General features: G+C 34.3%; 1 protein-coding gene across 6 annotated transcripts in view; it reads left to right on the top strand.

Annotated features, from left to right (window-relative positions):
- The window catches only part of ARSK (arylsulfatase family member K), a 44,643-nt gene extending 23,899 nt beyond the window's left edge, over positions 1–20,744 (top strand). For 3 of the 6 annotated variants that reach the window (XR_013167070.1, XR_013167072.1, XR_013167069.1), the window contains 6 exons: positions 5,339–5,621; positions 7,760–7,931; positions 12,347–12,571; positions 16,144–16,368; positions 18,085–19,910; positions 20,114–20,743. Coding sequence is in view for 1 of the 6 variants with exons in the window: in XM_077139126.1 (XP_076995241.1) it covers positions 5,339–5,621; positions 7,760–7,931; positions 12,347–12,571; positions 16,144–16,368; positions 18,085–18,368 (1,189 nt within the window). In the remaining 5 variants the exon portion in view is untranslated. Of the gene's footprint in view, positions 1–5,338; positions 5,622–7,759; positions 7,932–12,346; positions 12,572–16,143; positions 16,369–18,084; positions 20,092–20,113 lie in introns of those variants that run through there. The other 3 variants (XR_013167071.1, XR_013167068.1, XM_077139126.1) reach the window with 3 other exon arrangements.
- Positions 20,745–22,340: the final 1,596 nt, after the last annotated feature.

The following is a 22,340-nucleotide window of genomic DNA, read 5'->3' as shown; positions in this document are numbered from 1 at the left end:
AAACTGTCTCAGAATAGCTAACATGAAGGTACTGGAGCCTCCAAAGCTTAGCATTTTTTTTTTCTATCTTTAATTCAACTGCTATTTTTATAAATTGATTTTTCAGCAACTTTTGATAAACTTTTGGAAGATGTAAGACAAGAATTCTGACCCACTTCAAAGTTATCTGTGTAATTTGAGTAATAGCTTTGTATTGACCCTGTCACACCTTTAACCAAAATGATGCCATTTCTAAAGAAGTTTTTGTGTTAAAAAACTATACATTAGGATCCTTGGTTATGAATACTGAATTCTGGGCTAATTTAAGCAGAAAAATCAGTTTTGTTTTTGAAACTTAACAGGTCCCATAGAATTAATAGCAGTGCTGGAGACCTCAACTCAGAAAACAGAAATCAGGCTTAGCTAGGTGTTTGCAAGCACACACAAGTTATCCCGCAGAAACCTCCTAGCTAGGACTCTGCTGATGATCCAATGCTGCCTCAGTTCATCTCTAGGAACCTGTGTCTTTGTGTCACTCCCTGAAGGTTCAGAATCCCTGACACAATTATCAGATTGGCCAAGCACAGGACACTTGCCTACCCTGTAGCTGCCTGAGGTTGTGCAAAGAGGGCCTGTAACTCGCCACTTCGGCTTCTGTCATCTTCCTATCTGTAATTAAAAAAAAAAAAAATCTTCCTGTCATTTGAGAAAAAAAAAAGTCACACAAAGGGGAATTCACCCCCAAGGAAGATGGTTTGGGAAAAAATGTCACATTCAGTACTTGACTGCCTTAGTAGCACCAGGCCAGTAACTCTCCAGCCAAGTTTTATTTATGTAACAGATTTTAAATAATTCCGGGAAGCCATGTCATCCATGCCTCCATTACCAAGAGAGTTAACTAATTTAAAATGTGTTGACCAGATTTCTCTGGTGAACCAATCTGTAGAATGATAACTATCATTTATTAAGCTTTTATTATGAACTAGCCACCACATTAGGTTTATGGGAAAATATTTATGAGTCTCGTGCAATGGCTACTGGTAAATTCTATTGATCACAGACTTACTGTAATGATTCATTCAACTAAAACAGATGTTTTTGCAGCTGAACATTTTTAAAGAATCTATATGACAGCCTTGAAAGTCCTTTAAAAAATGGAACGTGTGTGAATTACTGATTATCTATATTAATTTTTATTTCATTTGTTGATTTTTTTAAATAAATTTTTAAAAAATGGAACGTGTTTCTCACATCTATGAAAGAAGAGTATTTTATGGGAATAAGTATGAATCCCTTTTTCTGTTACAGAATTTGTTAAACTGATGCAGAAATTTGCAAGGACATTATTTAGAAATGTAATTTTTCCATGCAAGAGACTTCTCATAGAGACATTAACTGTTCCATTCTCATCATAATAATGACTTTGTGTGTGTGTGTGATTTCAGACTTTGAAGTCTGAGATAATTATCTTTAGTAGACTCTTTGGAAGCTGAAGGTTTAGGTCCAGACTCCTAATTCATTTGGAAAGAAAAATTATCATACTCTCCATCAATTTTAATATGCGATTTTTTTCTGGGGCCTGAGAGTCTGCTTTTCTAGCAAGTTCCCAGGTGTTGCTATGCTGCTGATCCATGGATCACATTTGTAGTAGTAAGGATATAAAGAACTAGGCCTGAGGTAGGTCAAGGTGTAACCAATTATGAGAGCCTTTAACAGAAATATGTGGTTATCATTCAGATCCCTTTGAGAAGAAGATAAGCCCTTCTTACATCTGTACAGAGATTTGAAGTATACCATCAAGTCACTCTAGGAGGGTCACTAAGTGTATACTGAGTCAATGATACATGGTACCTTCTCTAAATTTATAGAGAACAGTCTGCTTTGAGACGGGTATACTCTACGTCTGAGCTCCCACTTGAGGATAAATTGAATTTCTGTTTCATACTCATGAAAGAATGAGAGTGGGAAAAGACAGTGTCTTAATATTTTTATGATAATAGTTTTGACCTCAAGGATAACCTGAAACTGTTTCAGGGATTTCATAGGAGTCCCTGGACCACACTTTGAGAAACACTGTCATATGGGAAACTACAAATATGTGTCTTTTGCAAGAATACTGAAGTGGGATTAACCTTACTGGTTGTTAAAATAGACTATAAACCACTGAATAAACTAAGAACTTGGTGATACAGAGTAAATTTATAATGAGAGAAAACAAGGAATCATAAAGTATCCAAACCACAAGTTGTTTTGGTTCCTACCCATTAATACAAGCCCTTTTTAGCTGTCCTGATCAAAAGATACTCTTGATTTTCCAGGCAAATTACACAGAAATGGAATGGGGAACCAGGAGATTTATGCAGAATATCCCCAACAGTTAATTAATTAGAAAATTTATATTTGAAAGAGGTTAAAGCAATTAATGGTAGAGGGAAAACAGCAACACATAGAACAACGAGACCAAGGAGTACATCTGAGCATATTGTCAAAAGATATCATTTCCATGTACAACAGTTTGGCCTGATTAAAAGACCACCACCCTTAGAAGAAGGCATTGGAGATGTGGATTGTTTAGTAGGGAGAATTATAATTTTTTTAAGTATTATTCTATTACTACAATTGTAATAGATTATGAGGTTGTATATTCATGTTTTACTCATTCTACTCATTGGGGTTACTGACCAGAAGGGAACTTGGGCTGGTAAAAGAGACTCTGTAGGCTGAGAATTGCAGCTCCTGCAGCAGCCTACTGTTTATACTGCTTCTATTGCTCTTCTCATACTTAATGATGGCCCTAGGAGGACTGGGGTGGCGTGGGGAGTGGTGAGAGTAGAACAGAGTGTCAATGTTGATTCTATTTATTATTTACTGAATACCTAAAAGGTACTAAATGATTTAAAAAGCAGATATTTCATCCACCAAATATGTCACTTTAAACTTTTACCCTCCTATTTATGTTGCAATGAAATTAATTGTTATTTTATACTTAGGCACAGTGCCTGACATGGATTAACTAACCAAGCAGATATTACCCTCCTCATCAGCCGGCTTTCTCAACTTGTAGGGATAGCCAGAAAAGAGGAAAAAAGTAAAAAATATGAGAGAGGAACATACCATATTCTTGTCCCTGCTGCTGTATCAATGCTGAAATCATTTGTTCTATCCCTACATGATTGAGTACCAGCAGTTACAGGAATCATGCCAAAGGCATATATACTAATAAATAGACAAAAGAGGACGACACTAAGATGGGTGGGTCAATTACATTTTATTTAGTAAGAGGATAAGAAATAAAGCCAAATTTAAAATCTAATCATAATGATAAGACTAGGCCAAAATTACTTCATTTTAGCCTTTACCCATAAGGAGTCTTGGGTTGAAAGAATTACAGGAACACAGAATAAAAAAAAATTGGGAGAGATATGTACTTTAGTTTTGTTCATTACATTCCAAATGTTGTGCTATCACCACACTGAAATATATGTAGTGTATATGAATGTGATTAAAAGCAGAAATGTTAGATTGTATATATGATAGCAGAATAAAATTTTTTTAAAATCCATAGAACTACTTTACACAGTGAACCCACTGTTAAACCATGGTTCATAGTTAATAGTACAACTATCAAAAAATAGGGAGAGGGTCCTGAATATATTACTAGAAAGGCTAAATGAAATCACATTTGTTAATAACTATGGCAAAAGGTATTCAGCATGTTGGATACAATATAACCATCCGTCAAGACTAGCGCTTCCCCTGAGATGTTCCGAACTCGCTCAAGACAGCCTCATGTTATCAATTGGGTAAGCCAGCACAGTCAAGACAATAGCCTACAAAAGTAATCCAAAGATGGGCAACTAGTTAAGTAGTATAATAAATTTTCTCATAATTTCTCAGCCATATTTTCCCATGTGACATTCAATGGTTGAAATGAAAGTACTTTGTTTCCTAAATAGCCTGTATGAATCTCAATGTCCTATTCCTGCTCATCTCAAAGTACTTAAGTTTTATCACAAGAATGGCTGGTGTTTATAAGCCCCTAAAATCCCATTCCTCTACAATAACTCTAATATTCTAATAAGGTGGGATTTCAGCAATTATTTAAGCAAAAGACTGAGAAATAATGTTATATTGCTTTGATAGTGTGATGATTTTTACCAAAGTTGCTCTTTTAGGGTTTCCCATCTATTAGAATATATAATTCTGCTAAAATTCTAGTTTTCATCTTTATCAAAATACATGTATATTGAATAAATATGTTTTATCAGAATTAGAATTTTTTCTGTTCTAGCTCATCAGTAGGTCATTAGTCATTTTATGTTGACTGAAATTTCTCTTAAGTGGAATATTATGTTTTCATATAAAATCTTCTTTATTTATAAAGAATAAAGAATATTTATTCAAATATTTAAAGAATATTTTATATGAAAACATAATATTCCACTTTAGTTTGCTAAAGCTTACAAAATGCAAATAGCATAAATGGACTGGATTTTACAGTAGAGATTTATTACCTTACAACTTACAGTTCTAAGGCCATGAAAATGATCAAATACAAGACAGCAACAGGTAATGCTTTCTTTTCTTCCTGAAGACCAGCTACCTGCAATCCTCAGCTCCTCTGTTGCATAGCCAGGCACATGACAACATCCTCTGGTGTCTCCCGGATTTCTTGCTTCCAGCTTCTGGCCTCGGTTACTTTCTCTCAGTTTTCTGTCTCGTCACTCAGCTTCTCTGGCTTTTTCTCTCTGCCAGATCATTTTTATAATGAGAAAAGCTACAACTGGAAACTATTTAAAGCATAAGAACGCATTAAAAATATAAAGATCTAGTGTTTGAAATAAATTATAGTCACTTTGATTAGAAATATGATCCTTTTCTGAGAGAAAAAGGAAAACCTACTAGAAAATTCAGTGAATATGGAGAAATACTAGATATTTGAAACATTTTTTATTTGATTAAATATCTTTATTATGGGTTGGATTATGTCCCCGAAAAAGATATGTTGAAGTCCTAATCCCTAGTTCCTCAGAATATAACCTTATTTGGAAATAGGGACATTACAGATTAAATTAGTCAAGTGAAAATGAAATTCTATAATCCAATATGACTGGTATCCTTAGAGGAACGGGAGGGTAGACACAGACAGACAGAGAAGATGGCCATTTTGGTCATGGAGGCAGAGATCGAGTTATGCACGAAAGAAGAAACACCAAAGATTCCCACCTACCTCCAGAAGCCAAGAGAGGGGCATCGCAAAGATTCTTCCTACAGACTTTAGAGGGAGCATGGCCTTTCTGACACCTTGATTGAGGATTTTTAATACCTGACAATACACCTGTCTTTTCTGCCACCTCAGCAATCGCGTGGAAGCATGGACAAGAGATGTTGATTTCTTACTCACCCAAGAAGGCAGGCCTATGGTTAATCTTATCCCTACTAAGACTAAAGTAAGAGTGATGGAAACGGACTGGAAGAATACAGACAGAGCAGTAAATTGGTTAAGAAAGGAAGCGATTAATTATACTCAACCATTTGTCCTCTATTTGGGATTAAATTTACCTCACCCTTATCCTTCACCATCTTCTGGAGAAAACTTTGGATCTTCAACATTTCATACATCACTTTATTGGCTTGAAAAAGTAAGTAAACTATGTGTACTGAAAAAAGACATACTTTTACATATCATTGATTCTTTTATTATCACTTTTAAAGAAAAATGTGAAAATTGTACATTTTCATTCAACCAAAGTTGACCAATTGGTTGATAAAAACTACAGGCACAATTTTACAGAAATAAAATGTTTTAAAACTCAGAAGTCTACTTCCAAAGTGAATATATTTGCATATGATATGTCTAGAAAATGAGAAACTCAGAGTCATCCCTTTAGGATTATAGGCAGCTCTGGCTTTGCACAGTAATTCAAGACCATAAAAATGACCCCATGAGCCAAAACTTTACAAATGATCTTAATACTCAATTGCAGAAATGATCATTGTTTTAAAAACATTTGTCAAAGCATTAAAAACTCTCTTACTTTGGTTATAAATTTTATAGGGAAATTGAAAAAATAGTAAAACGTATTTAGTATACTATAATTGAATACACAAGAAACATTGAGAATTAAAGTGTTTTGTTCTGTGAAAAACTTTGAAGCAGTTGCCTTTTCATTGTATAACTCATGATATAGAGCAAGCATCTTCTCTATGTCTTGGCAAATTGTCATATTTCTTTCTAAATTCAGATCACCTTCCAACATTTTACACTCTGTACTTTTGATATCATGTATCAGTTAGAGTTCCTTTAATGTAAAGTTTTTTGCCAGTGTCCCTTCTTCTGGGACATCTTCATCTTTTTCTTCATAACCACTTTCCTCATTTATGTTAGTAAGTTTGTCTTCACTAAGTTTCTCTAACTGTGTATGTAGGGTCTCTCAAATCACCACAGTATCAGCATTCCCAATGTCAGTTATTTCATATATATTAACTCCATTTCTATTTGATTCAGATTTCACTTCCAGCGTTGTTACTTTTCCTTTCTTGGCTGCACTTTCATTTTTGTTGGCCAATCTCTCTTTTGATTATCCACTTTTATAATGTCACATGGATTTATCATTGGGAGACAGGGAGGCAGCATAACTACATGCTTTGCTGTCTGTGCATGAAATGAATAACAGATGCACAGTGACCACTCACTGACAGATTTTGAAAGAAGTGAGTAATGGGTCATATCTGTTGTTTACATAGTGATTTGAGGTCGGAAGACTAGCAGCAAAGTTTGTATTATGTCCAATTACTCACAGTTAATATACAGCAGTAACCGAAATTTGAATTGTTTGGGGCTATATTATTTAACTAAACCATGGTAAACTGAAATTTGTGCATATCTGATATAACAACTGCCTCTGTTTTGAAATGTGCCATCGTAAATCAAATTTGTTACTTTAAAAACTCAAATCAAAAACACTATTTAGTACACTTTATTTTAAATAACTTCAGAGCTTTAGATACTCCAGGTCTTAAAAAGTTCTGAGTAGCTTCATCTTCACATATTTTTCTGGAGTTAGTACTGAACTGATGGAATGATTGAATAACTTTCAAGTAAATAGTAAGTAGATATTTTAGATTTTTAAATGGTACATTTGATATATATGACTTAAAGGTCTAGTCTGAATTGTTTTCACCAAAACTATAAGCATTTATATGTTTAAAAGCTGTGTTGTTTTGTTTTGCTTTGTTTTGTTTTGTTTTGTTTTGCATGGGCAGGCACCAGGAATTGAACCCAGGTCTCTGACATGGCAGGAAAGAACTCTACCTGCTAAAAAGCTGCGTTTTTTAAAAACAAACATTTGGTTATTTCAATAAATATTTGTATTTTTTCTAGTGAACTATTGGGAAGAAGTCTAAATTCTTAGGTTGTTGATTCTGGAGTTTTGATTTGGTTATGCAGCTGTTTAAAGTGCTTGGATACGCTCCTGGGCTAGAATACTATATATTTATAGCTCATATTTTTCATTGACATGTATAATTTTTAGAATAATTTTCATAACTGTTTCACTATATATGCAGATATTAAGATATGCCTTTTGTTACTATAAATATTAACTTTATTCCTAATTTAGGTATTCAATTTACCATTTTTTACATAATTCATAACCATTCTTTTCTACTATCCTAAGTAATTAAATGTTGTCTACTTCAGTATATGTACTTGTTGGGGGAGTGAGGGAGAAATATTTATATTTTGAAAGCATAACTAAGTTTTTTCTCCATTTTCTAGGTATCTTATCATGCCATCAAAATCCCAAAGTGGTCACCCCTGACAGAAATGCACCCTATAGATTATTATTCTTCTTACACAAAAAACTGCACTGGGAAATTTACAAAAAAAGAAATTAAGAATATTAGAGCATTTTATTATGCTATGTGTGCTGAAGCAGATGCTATGCTTGGTAGGTGGTATAGTTAAAAAGCAATTACATGAAGAAAAAGTGTAATATTTTTCCAACAAACTGCGATCATGCTGGTTAGCGATTTGTACAGACATCCTCTGATAATTTCTTACAACAGTTGCTTAGATACTACAGACTTGGAATAATTATAATCTTGACACATAAATATTGGATAACTTGCATTATTAATAGCATAAAAAACCTTTTCTCTCTTAATTACTCATAAATTAACCAATACTCAAATTAATTCACACTTAAAGAAAGGGACATAGAAGGCTACTATCTGCTTAAGTCAAAATTATTTACTGGCATTGTTCGGGAATCACTATTCAGCCAATCACAGGTATGCTTGTGACAGCTATGCAGGTAATAGTAAGGCAGCCTATATCCTAGGAGGTGAGAAAGTTAACCCGTAGTATTTGGGACTCATACTTGAAACAGCTGAAAACAAATCCATTCTCCCTAGGTCCCTTTAGGGAGAGACTTACCTAAAGCTGAAATCAGCTCCCTGTGTATATTCTGGTCCAAAATCATATTGAATTTCCTTCCTTCATTTACAGACAAGGCTAGCATAAAATCAAATCTGCCTTCATAAAATAATTATCAAGAAAGTACTTTGTGTATTCACTTCTAGATTCAGATGTAAAGAGGCACTGGTTAAGAAAAAATATCCATTTTTATAATTAAAGTTTTTTTCATAAAGCCATATAATTTATTTTGCTGTACTTTACAGTGGAGCATAATTGTATTACTGAAGTGTAGGTAGATCTCTTCTGTACATAGTATACCTTTGGGAGTAGACAAATGAATGGCTGTTTAGACAAAAGCCTTCATTGGGTAAAAATAGAAAAAGTATAAAGCAGAAAGCAAAAAGTCATATGGACAAATTATTTATAATTTATCAAGTATAATATATATTAAGGACTTTCCAATTTCTTAGTCTTAAATGCACATGAAATTTTGTTTCATAAGTTCATGTAACTGTTACATTCCATTGATATTTTCCGATGTTAGTTTAATGTTCAGCAGTTGCACACTAGAAATCACTTTTGAAAGTTTATAGCTATTCATTCACCCATATCTACTGAAGTGAAATACTACGTAATGTTGCAGGGAGCATGGGAACACTACTCTTGAAATCTCTTCAGAGGAAAAAAAGGCAGCAGCTTGCTTACTTTCAAGTTAAAAAGTTCATGAAATATATTACATCTTTGTTTTTAAATCTACACTGGTCTGGTCATGAAATAGTGTTTATTACTGTTCACTGTGTTTTTCACCAAACATTTTTCTTAATGCCAAATAGCTGTCAGGTACTATGTGAGGCACTGGTGATACTAGGTTGAATAATATTAAGAAATCACATATGATTAAAACTCTGTAAGCTCTTTCCCCACCTCAGGGCCTTTATTTTCACCTGTAAGTTCCTTCCTTTTGCTTTTCTGCTTGGCTGTCTTCTCAGTCTTTAACTCTCAGCTCAAATATCACCTCCTTAGAGATGCCTTCCTCGACCACTCTAAGTTAGCTAACCATCCTGAGCATCCTACTTATTCTACAATTTTTTCCATCATCTTGTTTACACCATAATTTTAATTATTCTGTTTATTTGTTTACTATCTGTCTCCCTTAAAGAATACAAGCTTTATGAGTGTGGGGACATTCAGTCTTATTCAACATTGCATCCTAGGGGCCTCACATAGAACTTGCACATAGTAAGCATGCAACCAACATTTACTGAATGAATGTAAACACCAGGAAATTATAGTGTACTGATGTAGCTTCAGCAATAAGCAACTTGTAAGGGTCTAGAAGGACAGAGCGATTCACTCTAACAGGAGGAATGGAATGTTTTACCAAGGAGATAAGGCTTGAGCTGGGTCATGATGGAAAAATAGGAATTTGCCAGCTGTGAAATGGGGGAATGGGCATTAGACACAGAGGACAGAAAGCCTAACACAGTGTGTTCAGGGCATTTTAAGTTCTTTGGGCTGCTAAAAGATAAAGTTCTAAGGGATAACTGAGGATTCTGAGGCTGGAGAGTAGGAGGGAGACTTGCATGTCAAACTAAGGAGTTTGACAATGGGAAACTGCTAAAAACTTTTCAGCAAGGGTGTGACATGATTAGGTATTTTAGAAAGATAGCCATCAGAGTGGTACAGGGAATACCGTGGTGGGAAAAGAGTGGAGGCAAGAAGACCGATTAGGAAGCAATCACAGTAGTCCAGTTGAAAGTTCATGAGTGTTTGAACTCTAAAATTTAATAACTTCGTAGAGCAATGAGTCTCAATTCTGATGGACTTAAATTCTGGGGGGCTTTTTAATAATACAGCCCCCTGTACCCCAGTTTCAGGAACTGTCAAAATAGGGATGACTCCTCTCTCATCTTATTTTGATTCTCTTAATTACAATGAGGGGGAAGTTTCCGGCCACTAAAAGGGGAAATTTACTGTCCCTTTATTACCTATACAAGAATATGCTGAATCACATCCATATACTATCTGCAGTTCCTCCAGCCCATCTTCAAAGGTTGAATTTCCATAATCCTCGGCCAGCTCCATGGGCATGATCCAGTGACTGCTTGGGCAGCAGGTGGAGGAGTTGTTCTGCCCCTCTTACTACCTTCGTACAGGCAGAGATAGGAGGCCTGTGGGGATATCAATTTCAACTCTTCATCATCTGAGACATTTACAGTCTAGATAGGTTTCATCTAGACCTCTCTTCTCATTTGAGGAAGTAAGGGGAAGGCTTTTTTTTAACTCATTCTCTTACTGAAACATAGAAAGTAAGCCAGGATGATCTCAAATAAAAGAGCTTTGAGCAAAAGTTCCTACAGATATTTCCTCCTTCCTCACTCAAGTTTATCATCTGGGTAACAGGCAAATGAGACTTGGCATAACTTACTTAAGAACAGTAGATATTGTTTGTTCATTCCATCTGCTTCTCAGGGTAATGTTAATGGGTTCCAAGGGATCCAAGCATCTTCCATTAATAGCCCTCTCTCCAAAAATTGATTCTATAGAATGAGTCATAGGCATCAATATATTTTTCTTAAAAATTCTACAGATGATTCCATTCTCCAGCCATGGTTGAAAATGAGTCCCATAAGGTTTGTCATCTGTGTTCATTTTCTTAGCAATCATCAATTTATCTGCTCTAATTATCAGCAACTAAAATAGTACCTGGAACATAGTAGAGGCTCCAATACTAGTTAAATGAATGTGCATTCATGAAGGCTAAGTACAATTCACTATTCAAGTGAAAACTATCATTTTCAGGGAAAAATTAAAGTAGGTATTTTATATAAAGAATAGTTCCTAATACCAGTAATTTGTCCTCCACTTCATATTTTAAAAGAAGCATCCTGACATTTTTATAGGATAGAGATGTTTTAAGTTTAACGTGACCAAAAAAAATAAATAAAAGAACTAAAAGCTAATTAAGAAATAGATTTAGACTCCCAGGGATGAGTCTGGCCCTGATACCATGGGCTCAGCAATGCCATCCTGAAAAGAAAGGGGGAAAGAAGTATAACAAACAAGGTATTAGTGGCTGAGAGAGTTCAAGTAGAATCGAGAGGCTACACTGGAGGTCATTCTTACGCATGCTTCAATTAGACATCGGTACCTATCCTAAGTTGCCAAACCCCAACTAAAACCATTCCTGCCAACCCTAAAAAACCTAGGGCATTATATAAGATTCTGCAAAGGTTCCATGCACTAGGCGTAACTCCAAAACCTACAACCTCCAGATGGTTCCCTGGAATCTGCAAATAAGTCCTGAAATGCAGAGGGGCCAGCCCTTCCAGATATCAACTAGTTCCATCCCCCTACCCCATATTATTGACAGCCCCTTCCAACATGTGAAAAAATTAGAATGGGTATAGCCCTAATACCCCTTAAGAGTAGGAGAAAGATCAAAGGTGATGGTGGAGTTATACAGAGAAGGTCAGGCTTAACAAATGAGTATGAGTACTGAATCATTATACTGATATTTCTTTTAGCCTCCAGTACCTCAGAGCAGCTAAAAATAAAAACCTAGAATTGTGGAATTGTAACCTATACCAAACTCTGAAATCTGTTCTACAACTAATTGTTATGATGTACTTTGAAATGTATTGCTTTTATCAATATATGCTATTTAAAGAGAAGGAATATAACAGAAAAGATAGGATTTAACAAATGCATACGATTGCTAAATCATTATATTGATATTTCTGTGGGTGTCCAGTGTCTTGGAGCAGCTAGAAGAAAAAAACAAAAAGTTGTGGAACTGTAACCAATACCAGACTTTAAAATCTGTTCTATAACTACTTGTTAACAGCACTGGAAATTTATCACTTTTTTGTATATATGTTATATTTCACAATTTAAAAAAACATTAAAAAAAAAGAAATAGATTTATCTTGACTTTTATTGTAGGTGAAATTATTTTGGCTCTTCACCAGTCAGATCTTCTTCAGAATACTATTGTCATATTCACGTCTGATCACGGAGAGTTGGCCATGGAACACAGACAGTTTTATAAAATGAGTATGTATGAAGCTAGTGTCCATGTTCCACTTTTGATGATGGGACCAGGAATAAAGGCCAACCTACAAGTACCAAATATGGTTTCTCTTGTGGATATTTACCCTACAATGCTTGGTAAGTACTGCAATTCTGTAAAAACCTATTTGTAATAATGCTAGAGAGTGAACAAGCAAAATAGTCAAAGTCCTGGCAGATTTGTTTATGACCTTGAACAACTTATAAAACTGTGAGTCAAATCCATATTCTGAAAAAAATGAAGATACTATTACTCATATTCCTGTGTCCTTCACTTACTGTCATCATTTTCCCTTCAAAAGATCCATGATCAGGGTATGACTGTAAAGTAAGCCACATGTTACATTCAGGCTCATAACTTTATAGATATGATTTGTATGTCATTTATGTCATTTCACTCTCTGCCACTACCTACTAACATGTAAGCCTTTTCTTTCTGTATTATTCCATCTACTTTGAAACTACTAAATTTGTAGTGTTAGAAAAGTCCCTTAATCTTCTGCTATAAACATATTTCTCCTCAGTATCTTTAGATAGTTCTGTACTCTGTTTGCTTTACTGGCTTCTTAATATCTACAAGCATAGCCATAGGTATATCACAGCATCATTTGGATCGAAGTAGTTAGCAGTTTTTGTGGAAAATACTAAACAATACCATCATGAAATTTCAAACATGATGATTTTTGTGGAAGATACTAAACAACTCCATCATAAAATTTCAAACATGATTATATAGAACTCACTCTTAGTTTCTACTCAATTTAGTGTTATATAGTATTTATATTTAATATTTAACTTAATTTATAAATATTAAGTATAAATATACTATTTAAATGCTATTTAATATAATATTTAAATTCATTAACATTTAAATACTACAATTCCTCTGTTCTGTGAACCATCAATTGCAAAAATGTCATCAATTCATAAACAGTGTTAAAGAAAAAGTTATAAAATGTATATGTGGATTCTAATTTCAGAAATATTAAAATGTGAAGGAAACATGCATCGTAAAATCCAAGGAAATAAGAGATTTTAAAATTTCCTTCCTCCTGCTACAAAATGTTTCCCTTTATTCAATGAAAAGCTAATTCAGGATCTTAAATTTCTTTAGAATTAATTTATATCAGAATTATTTTTTTTTTACAGTTCACCCTGTATATGTGAACATACTTCTTTGTTCTTCTACCTGATGTATATTTTTAATCTCTTTCATTTCTGAGTCATCATTTGCTGGCTCCCCTTTATCCCAAAGCAATTATCACACTTAGCCCTAGCTCTGTCACCTTCTGGACCCATTAAGTTCTAGCAGATACCTATTCCTTTCACAGCATTTCTCTTTTTAGGAGAAATGTATGTATAATGATATGTACTTGTGTGTGTCTCTTATCATCTGTATATTTCTATGAATATGAATATATGTTTATGTTGACTTTCTTTACAATTTCCTCCCCCATTTTTCCCTCATGTAGAACTCTCCTCACTCTACCCCATTCCCAAAGAGCCTCCTCTGGATGATCATATTTGCTTGAATTTTTTAGCCTTGTTCTGTTTTCTTGATTTTCCGAGATAAAAACTGTAATAAATATTTCAAAGGATTGTGGAAGGTTGGAGTGATTCCAGGGTTTTTCCCTCAATGTATTTCATAGTGATATTTCACATTTCCATTATCACTACTTACTATTTTATATATAATACAATTTAAGTCATCTACAAACTAGCACCTTTTATAATACTAAATACTAAATGAGGTTGTTCGGAGTACTAGGCTAAGGAAGGACTCTCACTTATCTGTCTACAGGGGCACCTGCCTATTCCTGCCTAGTTTATGTTATTTGACAATAAGCATTTCTCTACCTAAAAGAAAGCATTCCTAGGTACCTTTTTGTATCTCACCACCATTCCTCTGGAAATGGGTTCTCTGCAATTTTAGTTTTTTCTGCAATTACTGAATTATTACTGTTTTCTAAAATGCACCATTCTTTATAGCTTTTGGTTTTTATCATTCATATTTCTTGATAATAGACTCCTCTTGAGTCATATTTTCCTGCAGAAATATTTTATTATCAAAATTTAGATCATGTGTTTATTAGCCCTGCCTGACATAAGTAAAGAAAGTAAACACAAAAATCTCTAATTCTAAACTGGAAACTAACATCTTTATAGTTTAGCACAAGTTTTAATGTGTTTCATAAAAAATATTATTTTTATGACTATAAGAGGAAAAGCTACATTGAAATCATTTGGGGGAGAGAGGTGGAGGAAAATATCTCTACCAAAGCCTTTATATAAAACACTGAAACATCTCTTAACCAGGTGTTATCTAGAGAAAAGGTAAAGAAAGATGCAAGGGGGATACAGCAGGAAACTTATGTTGAAGCCAAGAGACAACATTGTAAAAGTATTCTTTATTTAAAGTTATCTTTTTACACATGATGAACAGTTAATATTGATAGCACTCTTATAAATGTATAAGAAAAAGACAAAGATCTTATTAGAAAATGACCAAACAATATAAACAAGCAATTCACAACAGAAGATATGCAAATGGCCAAGAGAATTTTAAAAGTTCACACTCAGTAATTCTAAAAAAAAAAATCAAACAAGAAGATACCATTTTTCCTTCACATGTAGAGTTTGTAAAAATTGGGAAGGTCTCATATACGGCTGCCGGAAGTGTTAACTGGCACAAATTTTCTGGAGAGAAATGTGATATACTGTTTCAGATTTCATAGAAATATACATACTTTTTGGCCTAGAAATTCAGATTTTAGGAAATAACCAATAGACATGCCCAAAGATTTCGTTCCATGGATATTAATGTGTTAAACTATATCAAGAAAGAATTAAAAACAATATGATTATCCAGCAGTTATGGACTGGGTGAAAAATAGCCAAATGTATTTTTAAAAAGGTGAAGGGATAGGTGAAAATCTTCCCCATATATTATTAAGAAGGAAACATAAGTTTTAAAACTATATAAATCGTTTTTTGTTTCATTTTGCTTTTTTGTTTAGAGAGATTAATTGACCATATAATTTATGTCCAAATCAGAATATTTTTAGCATGAAAAATGGTGCTATTAACAAAGGGAAGATCCTTCCTTGCCTCTTCCTAGCTTCTGACAGGTTGCCGAAAATCCTTGGGCTTCAATTTCTGCTTCAGTCATTACACTGAGTTCTCCCTTTGTGCCTTGTCTCCCCTTCTTATAAGGATACCAGTCATATTAGATCAGGGCCCACCTTAATCCATCTTAACTAACAGCATCTTCAGAGATCCTATTTCCAAATAAGGTTATATGCACAGGACTGGGGTTTAGGATTTGAACATTTCTCTCCATGGGGGGACACAATTCAACCCATAACAGTCCTAATGTGCCAGGTACTGTTCTCAGCATTTTACTTAAATTATCTTGTTTAAACCTAAAACAAACCGATGAGATATAGGTACTATTATTATCCCCCTTTTAAAGATAAGGAAACTGAGGTTCGGAGAGGTTAAAAACTTGCCCAAGATCACATGACTAGTGTTGTAGGCATTGAACCCAGATGATCTGTTTACAAAATCCATATTCCTTTAATGATATGGAAATACTAAATGACATCATTTATGAATGTTCAACTAATGAAAGAATTAATTTTTCTTAAAAATGGTGGTGTTTTATTACATAGATATTGCTGGAATTCCTCTGCCTCTGAACCTGAGTGGATACTCTTTGTTGCCATTATCAGCAGAAAAATTTAACGATGACCATAAATTAAAACGTCTACACCCACCCTGGATTCTGAGTGAATTCCATGGATGTAATGTGAATGCTTCTACCTACATGCTTCGCACTAACCAGTGGAAGTATATCGCCTACTCTGACGGTGTTTCAGTACTGCCTCAACTCTTTGGTAAATTTGTTCATACGTTTTTAAAGTGTAATACCACATGTAGCGAGCTGACCTATGTGTTGTTTCTCAAGAGATTTAATAATATATATCATTAAAGTAAATGAATACCTGCTGCTTCCCGTGCTAGGATGAGCTACATAAGCCTGCCCATGTGAGCAGCAGCTACTTGGTAAATCATCTGAATTTCAGATCAAGTGTTCTTAAGGCTTTTGAGCTGAGTCTCATGATAGAAATCGCTGTTTCTCTGATCAAGGTATCTTTTAATACTCATCACTATTTTTCCCAGTCAGCAGTCAACTCACTCTCATTGTTCCTTGGTTTCAGCTGTTCTGGAGGATTAACACCTACCTCTTAAGGGGCCCGATAGTCTATATATATATATTCAGTCTTCACCATAATTCTACAAGATGGCCATTGTCATTTTAAAAATAAGGAAAGTTGGGGTCAGAGCGATCCCAAAGGGATTTGGATACTTTTACAAGGTCTCATGGCTAAGAAGTGGCAGAACTGGAATTCGAACCGAAGTCTAACTCCAAAATTCATGGTCCTGCCACAATACAAAAATATCTGCCAACCTGACTGCTCTATGAATTCATTTTTAAATAGCAGTATTGGACTTGAGGTTTTATTTATCATTTTTCCCCATTTCATACTTCAAATACAAAAGAAATTATTAAAATTCATTTCTCCCTAAGTGTCCTTCCCAGTTACAAATTCAAAATTATTAACTCAAAATAATTCTTTAGGGGCCAAAGTGCCTGACCTCCTTAGCTCTAAGGACAGGGGATTCTTAGTTTCAAAAAGAGGGCCTTAACTTATCCTGAGGAGTAATGGGCATGTATTCCTAGTTCACTGGCCATGTTCTGCAGAAAACAGATGTGACTATCAAAGGATCTATGGGGGAGCTTCTTTCTTGCATTTTCTAGGATTGATTCACATGTTTCCCTTTTCCCAAGAGCTGTCATCTCCAGTCACCCAGCAAAGCCATACAGGTCCATAGAGGTTTTTCTCTCAACATACATTATTCATTTGCTGTCTTACATAAAAATCTTTGATTTGCTTTTCTCCAATTAGATTGACTTCCTACGTACATCCTCTGTATTCCCACATAGTATGTAAAAAAGATATCCATGTATCTGAAATACTTAACATTATTTTCTTGCCAGTAGTGATGACAAGGGTTTTTATTTTCATGGGTTTTGGCTCAAATAGCCAGTATTGATGAATGTAACTTTCAAATAATCCAAGTACAAGATGCTAAAATATAAAGAAAGCTAAGGACTATATGAAGTTGCAAGAATGTGTCTTATAGCCAGAAAGTTCTGGATAGTTGAAATAGATCAATACAAAATGGGTAAATTATTTTCTCTACGTGTTAAAATAGGCAAGGCATCAAAAGCAGGAAGAACTAGGCCTAAATTAGCTTACTAGGAGTAAGGATTTGAATTTTCCTGCCATCTAAAAATGTGTAAGAAAAACACTGAGATAGCAGGATGATGGTAGGAAGGAAGGGAGATAATTTAGGCATACATTACAGTCTATATTCTTTGTATTTTATTTTACCATTTCTATGGTCCTTCAACTTACTACAATAAGTAAAACTGAAAATAAAAATAAATTCTAATTATATTATCTGTCATAGAGCAATGATGTTCTGAAAAAAATGTTTTTCTGCAGGTAGCTATTTTGACAGGTATTTAATTTTTTTTCCTTCAGATCTTTCCTCCGATCCAGACGAATTAACAAATATTGCTACAAAATTTCCAGAAATTACTTACTCTTTGGATCAGAAGCTTCGTTCCATTATAAACTACCCTAAAGTTTCTGCTTCTGTATATCAGTACAATAAAGAGCAGTTTATCAACTGGAAACAAAGTGTAGGACAAAACTATTCAAATGTTATAGCAAACCTTCGATGGCATCAGGACTGGCTAAAAGAACCAGGGAAGTATGAAAATGCGATTGATCAATGGCTTAAAACCCACACTAAAAAAGTTTGAGCAAAAATAAGAAAATAATATTTGGGGGCTCCATAAAAATATTTTTAAAGACCTAATCAATTATGTATTTTAAATGGTATAGTTTTAACATTACTGAATTTTCATTATTTTAAAGGAATTTACTATAGTTTAAAGTAAAAGCCAGTGATTATAGAATTAAATATTTTCAAAAATGACTACTATTGTTAAGACCCATTCATACCACCTTCTAACAACATAATTGGAATATTAAAAGGATGGAAGCAAATACTATAATATAAAGCCATGTTCCTCTGAATAATATAGAATATAACATTTATTGATTATTAATTATAAACCAGGGATAGGGACCACTTGGTCAGTCCTGGCTGTGACTGATTTTTTTTTTTTAAATAGGCAATATATTCACAAGGTACAGGCTTTAAAAGATACAAATAGATTAACAGTGAGCATGAAATCTCCCTCCTTTCCCAGTTCCCCAGCCACTCAGTTCCCATTTCCAGAAGTAACTACTGTAACCAGCTTTTTATGTATCCTTTTTAAAGATAGACCATGAATTTACGAACATATCTATTCTTTTTTCCCCACATAAATAGTAGCATATATACTATACACATTATTCTGAATCTTGCTTTTTTATACAGAAACTTAGAAGTAGAATTTCTGTGCCAATTTGCCAGATTATATCTACCAAAATTACTTTAAATACAGCCCAATTACTTCTAAAGAGGTTATCCCAATTTATACTTCTACAAGCAATGCATGTCCTTGCATGCTTGCCAATGCAATATTTTATCAAAAATGTTTATCTTTGTCAATTTGATACATAAAAATAACATTTTAGCATAAATTTTTGTTTTCTTATTATGAAAAAGGTAGACCATATTTTCATATGTTTAACTGCCATTGGAATTTCTTTTGCTGTTACGTTTCCTGTTTCTATTCTTCGTTAATTTTTCTGTCGAGTTGTTGGTCTTGTTTTATTACAGGCATGCTTTAGGTCTTAAGAGAAACAGCAAAAAAATTCTTTCCCAGTTTGTTATTTTGATCATTTGTCTTTTTACTTTGTTCTGGTATTTTTGGCATGCAGAAATTGTATTTTCATGTAGTCAACTTCATGAATCTTTGCTTTCATGACTGTAAAATGTTGTGTCATTCATACAAATTTAGAATAAGTTTGTCTAGTTCCAAAAATGAAAAATTCTGTTAGTTTTTGTGGTAAGTTGAATCAAGTACCCCAGATAAAAAACATGTTCTTGATCTTCATCCATTCCTATGGGTACAAATTCACTGTAAATAGGAACTCTGGAAGATATTTTGAGGTAAAGTGGTGTCCAACTGAATGAGATTCGATCTAAATCCTATTCCTCGAGGCTTTATGAAGAAAAAGCAATGTGGAGGAGTAGAAACTGGAAGTCAGTGATGGAGGAGAAAGGAGAGGATGCCGCTACATGCATTGTTTGTGACAAGCCAAGAACCCAAGGATCACTGACCAGCCAAAATAATGCCAACCCCAGCAAGAAGCAAGTCTTCCAGTCAAACTGTGAGCCAAAAATATTCCTGGTAAGCCAACCTGGATGTTTTAGCATCCAGGAAATTGAGACAGCATTTTTATGAAATCATACTGAATTTCTAGCCTATATAAATTATAGGAAGAATTGACTATTTATAATGTTCAGACATCCTAAATAAAATTATAATATGCCTTTCCATTTGTTCAAGTCTTCTTTTATATCTCTTAGTAGCCTTCTGTTTTCTTCATACAGATTTTGAAAAGTAGGAACCTTCAAAAAATACCACCTGGGCACACTCCACACCAACTGACCTCTGCTTCTGGGGCTCGAGCTCTGGAACTGTTTTGTTATTGCTGTGGTTTTCCCTGTTAAGCCCTCCAACTGATGACTCTAATGTGTAACTAGAGATGAGCTTATTCCTTGTTGTTTTATCATTTGTTGTTTTTGCCTTTTGCTATTTAAAGTGTATCTTGCTTCCATTATATCTTCTTATTGTTGTTTATATATGCAAACTCTATTGCTATATACTTATTTTGTAACAAACTACCTTATTGACTTTTCTTATTGGTTTTAATAGTTTTGCAGATGATATCTCATGTTTTCCATGTAAAAAGCTTATCTGCAAAGAATTTTACTTAAATTAGTTACCTTTTCAAACTGTTTTCAAGGTTTTCTTCATGAGCCACTTCAACTCCTTTATTTTGTCTACTGCTCTTTATTAAATTTATGAGTTTATCTTTATATTAATGTATGAATTTTGGAGAAATAAATTTTATGCATAGATAAAATCTGAAGTGAAATTCTTAAGGGAATAATCAGTTGTCTCCTGATTAAACATAAAGACTATAAAACTAATGTGTGGGTGTGAATGCTAATTATAGTGTGAAAATAAAGCAATGTAATAGAAATGTGGTTCTGAAAGCATAAACATGTGAAGATAAGTATAATCTACCTTATTCTGCCCAAATCCTTTCAAGTGCATACACTGTTTTTGTCAAGCATCCATTATGTTTTATGCATATTAGGCATAGGATAATAATGAGATACAATTGAGTTTTCAGGACAATATCAAATTCAAAATATTATCTACAACCATGAAAACAAAAAATTAAGAAAAACTTGCAAAGCAAAAGCAGATTATCTCCTGCCAAAATCTAGGAGGAATTGACAGAAATTATCAATAGATTAAGGAAAACCTTTGGGCTTCGCTTTTTACCACCTCTGCTGCTACCACCTATTCCAATCCACCACTATCTGTTGTTTGGACTTTTTCAGTAGCCTCCTAAGAGGTCACCCTGATTCTGCCCTTGGCTTTCTTCAGTCCATTCTCAGTACAGCAGCTAGGGTAATCCTGTTTAAATTTCAGATCACAGCACCAGATACTTAAAACTATCCACTGATTTCCCATCTCACTCTGTAAAAATCAGTGCCACTGCAATGGTTCATAGGGCCCTACATGATCTGGCCACATGTTACCCCTCAGACCATATCTCCTCCTATACTGCCCTGCTCCAGCCACACTGGCCTCCATTTTGTTTTCCAGGCTGACCAGGCATGTATCAACTAACGACTTTGAACTTGTTATTTCTTTCTGCCTGGAATGTGGTCTTTCCTTCAGATTTCTATATGGCTTGCTTTGTTACCTCCTCCTGGTCACTGCTCAAATGTCACCGCCTTCTCACAAAGTCTTCCCTGCTTTACTTTTCTCTATAACATCATTACTATCCAACTTAATGTGGTTTTCATATTTTGTTTACACTGTGACTCACCTCCTCCCCCCACTAGGATGAAAGCTCCATATGGGCATGGGTTCTGCCTTTTTTTGGTGCCTAAAATCTCCCAGGTACCTGACACAGTAGCAACTTAGTAAGTACTTGTTGAATTAATTTGCTGGGAATTATAGTTTTTCAGATATCATGTCTGGTTTAGAAAAACAACACATTAGGCCATGACAGGACAGGGCGGTGAAGGAAGAGTAGCCATCTTAATAAAGTAGAGCCTACTAGAAATGGTAAATTCTAGCAAACGCCTGCAGAAAAAAGCTGACAAAGTAACTTTATCCTCCTTTGTCTCTCTTTTTCTATGATCTACAACAGGGGTCATAAAATTTTTGCTGTAAAAGGCTAGATAGTAATATTATGGTTTATGGGCCACATGATCTATACAGTCAATGCAATTCCAATCAAAATCCCAGGTTTTTACTTTGCAGAAATTGACAAATTCATTCTAAGATTTTATGGAAATGCAAAGGATCTCAAACAGATAACATAAGTTTGTCTACTACATAATGGAGAACTAACTCATATTATATTATTTGAAGACATACTATGAAACTACATTAATCAAGACAGTATGATATTGGTATAAGGTAAGATATACAGATCAACAGAACAGAATAGTCTTGAAATAGAACCAACATATATGGCCAACTGAGTTTTTACAAACGTGGCAAAGCAATTCAGTGGGGAAAGAACATATG

Source organism: Tamandua tetradactyla, chromosome 21, assembly GCF_023851605.1.
Source record: "Tamandua tetradactyla isolate mTamTet1 chromosome 21, mTamTet1.pri, whole genome shotgun sequence".
Classification (NCBI taxonomy): Eukaryota; Metazoa; Chordata; class Mammalia; order Pilosa; family Myrmecophagidae; genus Tamandua; species Tamandua tetradactyla.
The sequence above is the reverse complement of the archived record's forward strand: the minus strand, read 5'-3'. Positions and strand labels throughout refer to the sequence as shown.